The sequence below is a fragment of the Sinocyclocheilus anshuiensis genome, unplaced genomic scaffold (assembly GCF_001515605.1).
Source record: "Sinocyclocheilus anshuiensis isolate Anshui unplaced genomic scaffold, SAMN03320099.WGS_v1.1 scaffold1957, whole genome shotgun sequence".
Taxonomy (NCBI): Eukaryota; Metazoa; Chordata; class Actinopteri; order Cypriniformes; family Cyprinidae; genus Sinocyclocheilus; species Sinocyclocheilus anshuiensis.
The window spans coordinates 1063611-1076350 of NW_015537935.1; the positions used below are offsets into that span (position 1 = coordinate 1063611).

Genomic DNA, 12740 nt, shown 5'->3' on the forward strand with positions numbered 1-12740 from the left:
ATGTGAGCAGGCCCTGGGGTAGCAGACATGACGTTAGCAGACTCTGGCTTGGCAGACATGACGTGATCAGGTTTTAACATGGTGGACATGACATGAGTACATTTTGACTTAACTGGCAAGATGTGAGCAGGTCCTGGAGTAGCAGGCATGACATGAGCAGGCTGTGGCTTGGCAGACATGACGTGAACAGGCTTTTGGGAAGTGTCATGTTCCCTCTCCATGACACCAACAGTGTAAGCAGACCCACTCAACCGTAATGCAAAGTCAATATAGTTTTCTAGAGTCCAGTGTGGGGTATGTGGCGGCATTAAATGTGATATTTCAGGTGATAGTCCAAAACGAAAAATGTCTTTAAGAGCAATGTCATTAAAGCCCACCTGGTCACAAAGTCCACAAAAATCCTCCACATAGTGCATGGACAGCACTCACCAACAGCAGAGTTACAACATCAATACACAACGAGAGACAATGGCAACAATATGGCTATTTATAGCAAACAAGAGGGTCACATGACAAGAACAAACCAATGGGAAGCAAGACACATGACTAGCAATCCGAATGACTATAAGCAATGCACGCATACAGAGCATGTGATCTCTGTGACGCCCAGATGTACAAAACAGACCCTCCCACCTCTGTAATAAACACGGAGATGTTAGTCCCGTCTGAATTGGTACATGAAAATCCAGTCCTGTCCAAATAGGGCTTTAGACAGTGTTTAGGTTAGGCATTACATGCTGAGGTTTTTGGTCCAATAATTAAAACCTCTGTTTTTTTTTTTTGTTTGTTTTTTTCAGAATTTAGCAGTAGGAAATTACTAGTCATCCAGTTTTTTATATCAACTATGCATTCCGTTAATTTTGCAAATTTGTATGTTTCATCGGGCCGTAAAGAAATATAGAGCTGAGTATCATCAGCATAACAGTGAAAGCTAACACCATGTTTCTTGTTGATATTTCCCAAGGGCAACATGTAAAATGTAAAAAGCAACGGTCCTAGTACTGAGCCTAGTGGCACTCCATACTGTACTTGTGATCGATATGATATCTCGTCATTTACTGCTACGAATTCATGATGGTCAGATAAGTAAGATTTGAACCATGACAACGCATTTTAATCGGGCCGCGAAAAAATATAGAGCTGAGTATCATCAGCATAACAGTGAAAGCTAACACCATGTTTCTTGATGATATCTCCCAAGGGTGCCATGTAAAGTGTGAAAAGCAACGGTCCTAGCCTTGTGGCACTCCATACTGTACTTGTGATCAGGGGCGTAGATCACGCGAGGGACACGGAGGACGTGTCCCCCCCACTTTTAATATCACGTAAAACTTTATCTCCTACTGTTTCCTCCGTGTTTAAATAAAATAGTGATTTTTTTTTAAATTCTCCTCGTGCTTACGTTTTTAACACGTTAAAAACATAGTCCCAGCAGACAGAGGACAATCAGTTATTGGCTGGCTGACTAGGGCAGAGAAGCCCAAGGCAGGTAAACAGACAGGACCACTAGTGCTGGGAATACACTACATGATTTTCACACTACACAACTGTCTGAGGCACCAACTAGTTGCTGTTGTGTGCACACTACACGACAGGGGGTAACACATTACACAGCTTTTCAATAGGAAGAATCACTGACAACTTCATCTGGCCTACAAACATCTTACATTTCACAACCAAACACATGTGAGAAGTGATGCAGTAAATAACAAGTGAGCTCTTGCGTGAGAATGGATTTCTTCCTGTTAGAAATTGTAGCCTGCAAGAAGCTTGAAATCCAAGTTGTCTGTATTCTAGTTTGCAGTGAACAAGAAAAGAAAAGAAGAATATGAAGAGAAGGTTGCTTGCAGAAGCCATGCATGCTGATGTTTTGTTGCAGATCTGTGACTCCATCCCCTGAACTTTCCCTTGCCCTGTATCATGCTCTCTCATTCACTTTAGGTCATCGCCTGTGTCATTTTCAGTCAAAACACATTTCACACTGCAGGACTCTGAGTCGCCAACAGGTCCAGATATTTAGATTGCTAAATGTCACATGAAAATCGGTGACACATCACCGCTTCTCTCAGAATGCGTCTCTGATAACACACACTACATGATTGGGGCTAAAATTGTGCAGTGTCTGCCCAGCTAAAGGCACTTAAAGTTATACAAGAACTCACACAGAACAGAGGGAAGTTAAATAGGGCAGCAAATTAAAAGAATATCGAGGGATAGCAGGTGGGGCAAATTAACTAATAACAAGATAACAAAACGGCAAGGACAAGATATGAGATAGAAGAACACATGGTTAATAGAAACAAACATGACAGAAGTCAAGTGTTCACTTCACACCAAACATGACATGAATTAATGGCAAACAAACACAATCATAAGCCATGTACTCAAACAGACAGGCAAGAGCACATGAAAAAGAAACCAACAACCAGTACTATGTGCTCACAACAAAAGACATAACATGAGGAATGAGCACCTGGATCCTGACACTGTAAATGAAACAGACAGAAGTGTCAGGATCCAGACCCTACACTCCTAACACAAAAGGGACAGGAGAACATACAGCCAAGGAGAATTACCTCAATCTGTGTGCTCACCCAGACACAAAAACAAAATACAAAAACATAGGTTTCAGGATTCTGGTACCACGTAAAACAGTCGAAAGTGACCAGATTGTGACAGGGAACTATCTGATGTGTTCTTCCCCTTCTTTTACACAACAGTATGAGCAATTTGAGAGCACCATTGGTTTCAAGCTTTCTAACCACAGAGGCGCCAAGAGGCTATGGAAAGTTTGCATCGAACACCACACCTTTTTCAGGTAAACTATCTGGACTAATTTGATTTTTCTCATTTTGTTATCAACATTGTAGTCATGTTCATGTTAATTATTTTATTTTTCTTAGTGTCAAACTTTGGGTCACCATTGTGCTATGAATTTAGCTTTAATGACTTTCAGTCCTTTGTGTTTGAACATCCTCCTAATGCCTGAAGCTGTTACACTATTGAATATGTTTTGTTTCCGGTTTCCCACGTTTGCATGAAATTTAAATGGAATCAATGGAGAACAAAGTCTAGTGTGGCTATGTCTTGATAGTCATACTGCCCTTTTTAAATATATGAGAAAGTTTAGGTATGATTAAGATTAAGATTGATGAATGTGAGATTGAAGGTCTCTGTTGGCATATCCTCTGTTGCTCCAGGTATGTTATTATAAAGACCAGAATACCATAGAGACTTGGTGGTGGGCTGTTTTGACTAATTACCCATCAACCACTGTAGCTTTTTATTATTACAGGGGGTTGTCTTTTCAGTACTTTCTGATGCAGATTATTAATGAAGTTAATATCAGTAAACCAATAACATTTTCCTGTATTGGTCTGTTTTAGGCTAGTGTCTTCTGAGCCTCCACCAAAGGGCTTTCTGGTGATGGGTTCAAAGTTCAGATACAGTGGAAGGACTCAGGCCCAGACACGGCAAGCCAGCGCTCTGATTGATCGGCCCGCTCCCCACTTTGAACGGTCCACTAGCAAGAGATACCTTCTTTCACGCAGTCTAGATGGAGGTTAGAACACTTTTGTTTTCCTCTACTTTGCCTTTTGCTCTGGCAGAATTGTCTGTATTTTTATACATTATTGTAGCTTTCCACTACTTACAGTCTTTTACAATGGACACAGTAAATCTTGTTAATTAATATTATGTTAATAATCTTGAGTTAATTATGCTTGTGCATACCTGGTTCAGCGGTGACAGTGGTGACCGTGTCACTCCAATCATTATGAGGAATCTTAAAAAAAACAACCATAGAACATTTTACTGAACTGTTGTTAGATGCAGAAAACATGGAAGATCATAATAATAAGTCATAAATGTAACAGAATTGTCCTTTAAAACTGTAAGGAGTTACAAAAATATAAAATTAAGCAAATTATTATATTAATTATACGCAACTTATTAATTATACGCAACTGTCACATGATATTATAAACAACACATTGTGCTGTCCTTAATTTTAGATTTTCCTGTATTTGGCTGAGCAATCATTTGGGTGGCTTGTCAAAATATTATATTCCTCTAATACATAAATTAAGTAAGTATGACCAGAGTTCTTGTAGGGAAAAGAATTTACTGAAGGTAGTAGTGTAGCACATTTTTTTAGTAGCAAGGTTAGTATGAAAGCCAAAGACAAAGAAAATATGCTAAATATTATACAGAATAGATTTAAAAATGAATTTGAAGAGAAATTTAAAAAACTAAATTGGAATGAGATTCTGTCTACAGATAATTTAGAAGCTGCTTCTGAGTGTTTAATGGTCACAATTAATAAGATTAAAGGTGAATTGAGTAAAAATTAAATTTGCCTTGGTTAAATTAATTATGGAAGTTAATTAGACCATGCTTTGAAAATAGTGCTCAAATCAGGTTTCACTCATTGAAGGACATTTCAATACTTATGTAATAAAGTTGTAAAGGAATTGAGAAAAGCGAACGCAACATTTTTTATTGATCGTATAAATGATGCTAAGGGCTAGTAGATGCTAGTAGAGAAGTTTGGGAGAATATCAATAGAGTACGAAAGAAAAATAGTAAAAACGGAGATAAAGTTATTGAAATACATGTTCAGGGAAATTTAATAAAAAATAACCATCAAATTGCTAGAGTATTTAATAATTTTTTATTCTGCAGATTCAGTTCAAAATTTGATACAAGGTTTTAGTGAAAGAAGGATATTATATCACCAAATAATGATCTTACTGTTTTTAATATTTCTGAAGTATCTGAGTCTTATCTAATAAAAATGTTGGTCCCACTTTATATTGTGTCCCTAATACCTGTGTACTTACATAGTAACTAGATGTGTACGTAGTATGTAACCACAGTGTAAGTACACATTGGTACATAGTATCTACAGCTCTAATGTTTGTGTAACTACACATATGTATCAACACACTGAATGGTATGTGTAAGTACAAATGTGTAACAGGACATTGGTAACAACACTTTTTGGTACATACTACGTACACATTTAGTTACTATGTAAGTACACAGGTGTTAGGGACACTTAATATAAAGTGGGACCAAATTTTAAGTCACCTTAAGAGTACTAGGGCTGCTGCTGTGATTCTGTATTTGTTAAAAAGTATGTAAATGTTCTTAGTACACCTATTACTCATTTGGTTAATTTGTCAATAAAACAATTTTATTTTCCAAATGCCTGGAAGTCAGCAATAATAACGTCTATATAAGACTTGTGATCCTGCTAATATAACTAATTATAGACCTATCAGTATTCAGTTTTTTCTAAAATAATTGAAAAGGTAATTTGTAACCAATTAGTATTTAAATCTTGGTCACTTTCCATTACATCTTATGCAGTTTGGATTTAGGGCACATCATACGGAGACAGCAAACTGTTATTTTGTGGATCAAATTAAATCCAGTCTTGATAGAGGGGGTGTTGTTGGTGCTGTCTTCTTGATTTTAAAAAGGCTTTTGACACCTTTAATCATAATGTTCTTTTATCTAAATTATCAAAGTTAAATTTTTCTATTAATACGTTAACATGGATGGAATCATACATACATTTAGGAAAACAATGTACAAGAATCAATGATATACTGTATGCTCACTATTTCTTGACTAACACTGGAGTCCCACAAGGGTCGATTCTTGGACCAATTTTGTTTAGTTTGTATATTAATGATCTGCCTACAGTTTGTCCAGAGGTCCAGGTTCAGATGTATGCAGATGATACAGTTGTTTATACTTATGCTAAGACAAAAGAGCAAGCTGCTATCAAACTTACTGCTGCATTGATCAAAGTCTCAGATTGGCTACGTCACTCTTGCCTTACTCTTAATGTGAGAAAAACTGTGGGAATGTACTTTTTGATTAAGAGAGTTGATTAACGTTGTCCAGATATTTTAGTCAAAAGGAGAAGTAATAAATATTGTTGAGCATTTTAAATATTTGGGTATGATTATGGATTCTAATTTAAATAATTAAAAAAAACATATAAAAAAGGTTTCTAGAAGTGCTAGAGCAAGCTTGATGATCTTCAGGAATATTAGGCACCAATTACCTATGGCTGCTGCTAAACTCTTTATGCATACAATGATTCTCCCACATCTTATTGTGCTACAAGTTTGTCCCAAACAAGTATAACCACGTTAAAATCATTATATACTATTTATAAACAAGCTGTGAAAATTGTAGCTAAAAAGCCAAGGAGTTATCATCATTGCATTATTATTAAATATTATAAATTATTGATGTTTGATTTTTTTTTTCTTTGCAGATGTGTGTTTGATGTATAAACTAATTCATGATCTTGCACCACCACCTCTTAAACAATGTGTGACTTTCTGTAAGGAGAATATTAGGGTGATTAGGTCATCAGTTTAGAGGTGACTGCTTGGCTAAATTTAAGTCTTTGGAGAATCAGCTTTTTCAGTTAGAGCAGTAGAAAGATGGAAGTCAGTACCTGTTCATATTAGAGAGTGTACTGTACATCATTCAGTATTTTTAAAACTACACTTAAGGTATGGCTTAAGGAAAATCAAATATGTGATCACTGATCAGATTTTTTAATTCTGTGGAGTGTGACATTGTATGTATTGTATTGTTTGTAATGGAGTATTGTAATTTTGTAACAACATCCTGCCCAGGGACTGCAGATGCAAATTAGCTCTATAGCTAACTCTGGCACAACACTTTGGGCACATACTGAGTTTCGTAATAAAATGCCAATGCGTTCGTAAAATATAGCATTTAACGACAATACTCAAAATGGCCGATGCCCAAAATGGCTGACATGGAAAACTTGGGTATGGTTCAACTCGGCATGCTGCACTGAATATAAAGAGACCAGTGATTTTTGGCCAAACCATTCAGAAGTTATAAGCAAAAATTGCCACTTTTCATGTCTCCTGACCACTAGGTGGCGCTGTGCCGAAACGCTGCAGGTAGCCTCAGGTCATGGTTATTATAACGCATTAAATTTGGTCGCAATACGCTAAACCATTGCGGAGATATAGCTTCACATCCATTTTTGCATGATCTTCGTCAAATTCGTTCATATGTTATTCGAGAACGGTTTGACTATTCAACTTGAATTCCATAATTTTTTGCCAGCATGATGTGAAGATGATCTGAGCCAATTTTGGTGAAAATAAGACAAAAATCTTGACCCGTAGAATTTTTAATTTTGGTGTCCATTTGACTTGACAGGAGGCAAGGAATCAGAGGGAAAAATTATTTTCTGTCTAAACTTTATGGTTCAAAAATTATTAGCATAAACATAAGTGCAAATTTGGACAGTTGGTGGCACTAGAGAAATTGAGCTAGAGACTCCAAACTTGCTATGGTGACCGATCAGACTGTCGTCTATCTGTGTGCCAAATTTCATAACTTTTCCACAAACGATTCTATGGGCTGCCATGGACTTCCAGAGCGGAAGAAGAAGAAGAAGAAGAAGAAGAACGCCAACGGAGACAATAGGTGCCATAGCACCTTCGGTGCTTGGCCCCTAATAATCCTTAGAAAAACAATCGGGCCCCCTAGTGCACAGCGTGCACATGCATTTAACCCTCTGGCAGTCTGGTTGTTGAGTTACAGCAATGAAAGGGTTACTGTAGAACATCAGGATTGTGAAACAGATACACTCACAGAAGGGGTAGTATATATAAAACTTTTAATGATCTATAATAATTTTTTACAATTATTTTAATGATATATAAGCATTTATATAAATAATTATATAAAACTATTATCACCAATACAGTAAATATCAACTGATTCTGTGTACTTATTTTTCATTCTAATGGATGGAAACAGACAGGAGAAAGATTACGCTTAAAAGATTTCTTATTTCTTACAGCCTTCCTCTATCAGCGGAAATGTCCAATAGTTTTTTATTTGGTGTTAGGCCCCTGAGCACATTCATGAAACTAAGCATGTTTACTCAGAATGACTTATTCTCCATATGTAAAAAGTTTTGAGGAGTTTGAACAATGCACTTTAAAGATAGGCTATAAGACAACTCCTGTTTAATTTTTTGCCATTATTTTAATAAATCGCCATGGCAACACCATTTGAGATATCCAAAAAGACATTCGCAATTTAGGTTCCTCAGTGTTTTTGCATCAGGTAGACAAAGTTTGGTGTAAATTGCAGGAGTATAGAGGAGAAGAATATTTAAGTTTGAAGCGTTGCCATGGCAACAATATTTAAATTGTCAAGAATCCCTTCACAGTTTTATATCTGTTGTGTTTTGATATTATTCTGATTAAGTTTGAAGCAAATCAAGTAAAAATAAGCATTTTGAAAATGATACACTTTCTGCTGCTTGTTCTGGCTCTGCCTGTTTTAGCATTCCCCCTACTGGTCATTTTATATTCTACCACTTAAGTTTATATTATTCAGTTCCTGGGTTCTTAAGAACAGTGTGCACAGCACATGGTAGCTTATGTTAATTTTGCTGTGCCATTCCATCCTATTAACAGCACTTAACGAGGCACTGCCTGTAAGTAAAATTTGATTATTATTAAGTTGGCTTGAGAAAGCCAACTTACTGAAATGCGATTTTGACTTATTATTATTCTTCTTACTACATCTGTTGACTGTATTTTCTCCTAGAGCTTTCAAGCTACATCCACCAAGCTCAGATCTTCAGACTGTCTGAAATCATAAAAATCCTATAGACTTACATTGACGGAATGTTCAAATGAGTCAAGACTATTCAAACTCCAACTGACAAAATTCAAATTTAAATCTGTTTTTCTAATAGATTCAAAACATTCAACCTTTAATCTTTAAAACTATTTTAAACTTCAAACTACTTCAAACCTAACCTTCAAACTTCAATCTTTTAAAACTTTTTCAAACTTTCTGGTCTGGCTTTCTCAAGCCAACTTCAAAGTGTATCTTGACAAACTTGTTTATCTAGTTATGTTGGCTTGAGAAACATAGTGATATGCTATTTAAACTTATTATTATTAGTGGTGCTTGCCAAAGGCAAAGCATCACTATTGGTCTTCTTGCATACTTATTAAGTTGGCTTGAGAAAGCCAACTTACTGAAATGCTATAAAAACTTAAGTTGGCTTGAAAAAAAGCCAACTTACTGATATTGTATTTAAGCTTCTTATTATTAAGTTGGCTCGAGAAAGCCAACTTACTGAAATTGTATTTACACTTCCTATTAGGCAAAGCATCACTATTGTTCTCTTGCATACTTATTAGTAGTGCTTGCCCAAGGCAACATGTTAGCAAAGTTAGAAACATGCTAGCAACATGCTAACAGCATGCAAATCATGCTGACAATGTTAATCATGCTAACAACATGTTAACATGATAATCATGCTAGCAACATGTTAATAATGCTATAAACTTTTTAGCAACATGCTAATCATACTATAAATATGTTAACATGTTAATCATGTTAATAATGTTAGAAACACGTTAACAACATGTTAATCATGCTAGAAATATGTTAATCATGTCAATCGTGCTAGAAACATGCTAGTGACATGTTATGTTAACAACATGCTAATCATGCTAGCAAAAATGCTAATCATGCTAGAAATGTGTTAACAACATGTTAACAACATTTAACAACATTGTTAATCATGCTAGCAACATGCTAATCAAGCTAGCAACATACTAACAACATGTTAAATCTTGTTAGCCATGTGATAAACATGCTAGCAACATGTAAATCATGTTAAAACATGCTAACAACACGTTAAATCATGTTAGCAATGTGGTAAATCATGCTATCAACATCTATCTAATCTTTCAAACTTCAAGCTTTTACAACTGCTTGAAACTTTCAGGCTTGGCTTTCTCAAGCCAACTTCAAAGTTTGTTTACAAACTTTACTCATCTAGTTGATTTATGTTATTCTGTATGTTTATGAATAAATACATGTAGAAATAATTGTTTTCATAATGCATGATCGCGAAGTATGTAATTCTGTTTATAATATATTTGTATTGCTTAAGATCTTATTAAGCACTTATCTCAGTAAATTTATATTGTGTAAACATTTTGCATGATTATCTCATGTTGGATATAATTGGACTCAACATTTTTTATGTAACAGTTTAATACAATCGTTTTGTTTTATTCTATAGTTTTACACATTATACTCATTATACTCACGCATTATACTATAATCATCTAAACTACAAAACTCCTATCGATAAAATTGAAGTAGGAGTTTATATGAATGTATCTCTGAGGGGAACTGACTATTTTTAGAAAAGTTTACATGGTATTTTCTTTTCATCTTGCCTCTGAACAATGCATATTAAAGTAGTGTTCATAAGGCAGCTCTGCTTTGTTTACAGCGGTAACTCAGGAAACACTGTATCATTGCTGTTCATAAGCACCACCTGCTGTCAGAGAGTGAATCTGCGTCTCATTCAGCTCGTCTGCTGTTTCGTTCAGATATGTTTTATGTAGTATAGTTAAACAAAACTAAAATCAGACCATTCTGAGTTGTCTAGCTTTCAGGATCTGATAAAAACAACCAAACTAGAAAAAAATAAAGGATCCAAATGATAAACTTACAAGAAAGTAAACATTTAATAACAGAAGTTTAACAGTTAATCGTTTCAACAGAACAAAATGCAGTTTTGAGTAACATTGTCTATTGAAAACCCATTAACCCATTTCTGGTGTCTCTACTTGTACAGTCTGCACAATAGAATATCTGATAACTAGTGCACTTTTGACAGATTTCTCATTGGGTGTGTCACTGAGTAGGAGAGCCTATTTGGAGATTTAGTAGGAACTGGTGCATGGTGTCTTGCGACTATACTACCAATAGCTGCTTAAAAAAAATAAAGGCATTGATGTTTTCCTACAAAACAACAACTGGCTCTGCACCCATTTACCTAAATTCACTACTTCAGACTTATGTGCCCTCCAGAAGCTTGCATTCTGCAAGTGAACAGCACATTATAAGTGCCATCCCAAAGAGGCACAAAATCACTTTCACAGACTTTTACATGAACTGTTCCCTCCTGGTGGAATGACCTGCCCAACTCAATCCGAGCAGCTGAGTCCTTAGCCATCTTCAAGAAATGGCTAAAAACACATCTCTTCCATCTACACTTGATCCTCTAACACTAACACTCTACTTGTTATCTTATTTATTAAAAAAAAAAAAAAAACACTTGACACTCTAACAATTGCACTTTCTATTCTATTTCTATTCTAACTATTTGTTTTCTTTTTATTAAAAAAGACCCTCTAGCACTAGCATTCTTTTATTCTTTTTCTATTCTATCTACTTGTTTTCTTTTTATTTATTATATTAAAAAAAACCTTGCTACGTGTACTGTTACGCTAACCGAGAATTGTCACATCACTTACATATTTTTGCTCTTGTGTTGGTTTTGATGGCTTCTACTGTTCTCATTTGTAAGTTGCTTTGGATAAAAATGTCTGCTGAATGACTAAATGTAAATGACTATGTACGGGGCTCACTAAACTAGTCACATCCAAAGCCTAATCTAAAGCTTTTCCATACTTATTAACCTCGATTAAAGTTTGGATGCATCTCTAATTCTAAAATCTTTTCTGTATAACATGTGAAACCCTCACTGCTAACATACTAAAAACAGTGCAATTGACAATAACAGGAGCATCACTGACTCACCGTTTGTTGGTTGATTTTGACTTACCACTGTTGTTTGATGGACTTGTAAAAGATGGAGCGAAGGAGAGAAAAGAGACTTTAAATATAAATGATATGTCAAAAGGTGAATGTAATGCTAATGAACTGTGCTAGCAATAATGCTAAACACAATGTCAGATTAATTTGATAGACAATATCAGATAATATCATATATATGATAGCAATTGAGCTATATTTGGCAATCTAAACAGTAAAGAGTAGCGGTAAGATAGATATTCAAAACAAAGTTAGACAGAGCTGATTTTAGCTCTGCCTAACTTTGTTTTGAATATATATCTTACCATTTAGCAGCAAGACGGGAGGTGAGGGAGGCAGCAGTGAGGGTGTTTAAATACTTTTTTAAAACGTATGCATATAATAAAAACAAAAAGTGTGCATTCATATGAAATTGGACCAGATTAGCATGAAAATCTATAGAAGACTGCAGCAGAACTCAGCAACTGATCCATGTTTTTGATTGGCATTTGGCCTTGCTGAATTAAACCAATAAAACTGCAGAAACAAAGTTCATGTGAAACATTTTTTTTTCCATTGCATGGATAGACTGTCTCAGTTCTAAGTAAAGCCCTGAACAATCTGCTGTTGTGTGTCAAACAGAATGTTGTCAACCGGTGCCCACACTGGGTGAAATTCATGATGATCTGTCTCAGAAAAGTGAGAGTGAGCAGCCACAGTTTCTTTCTGAAGATGAAGATGAAGCTGATCCCGACCTCAGTCTAGATCAAGATCAGGAGCAGGAACAGGATCAAGAGTATAGCAACAGTGAAGAGACTGTTACAACACCTACAAGGAAAAAGGACATCAAGGTAATAAGATAATATTTCATGAAAAAAATCACAAATTCATAAGAAATTTCACAAATTCTACTGAATCGCCAATTTTACCTCCATGCAAGTCACTAATTTTAGATTAATGTCAAAATCAAAATAGTAAAAAAATTCATAATTAAAAGTAAACCATCAGTAACATACATACATACATACATACATACATACATACATATATATATATATATATATATATATATATATATATAT

At 35.3% G+C, this 12740-nt stretch overlaps 1 protein-coding gene across 2 annotated transcripts in view; it reads left to right on the forward strand.

Moving 5' to 3' along the window:
- Positions 1-12740, forward strand: part of LOC107658657 (band 4.1-like protein 1) — a 174149-nt gene that overhangs the window by 111246 nt on the left and 50163 nt on the right. For both annotated transcript variants that reach the window (XM_016447302.1, XM_016447310.1), the window contains exons 11-13: positions 2721-2818; positions 3387-3562; positions 12301-12509. In XM_016447302.1, the coding sequence (XP_016302788.1) occupies positions 2721-2818; positions 3387-3562; positions 12301-12509 (483 nt within the window). The remainder of the gene's footprint in view (positions 1-2720; positions 2819-3386; positions 3563-12300; positions 12510-12740) is intronic.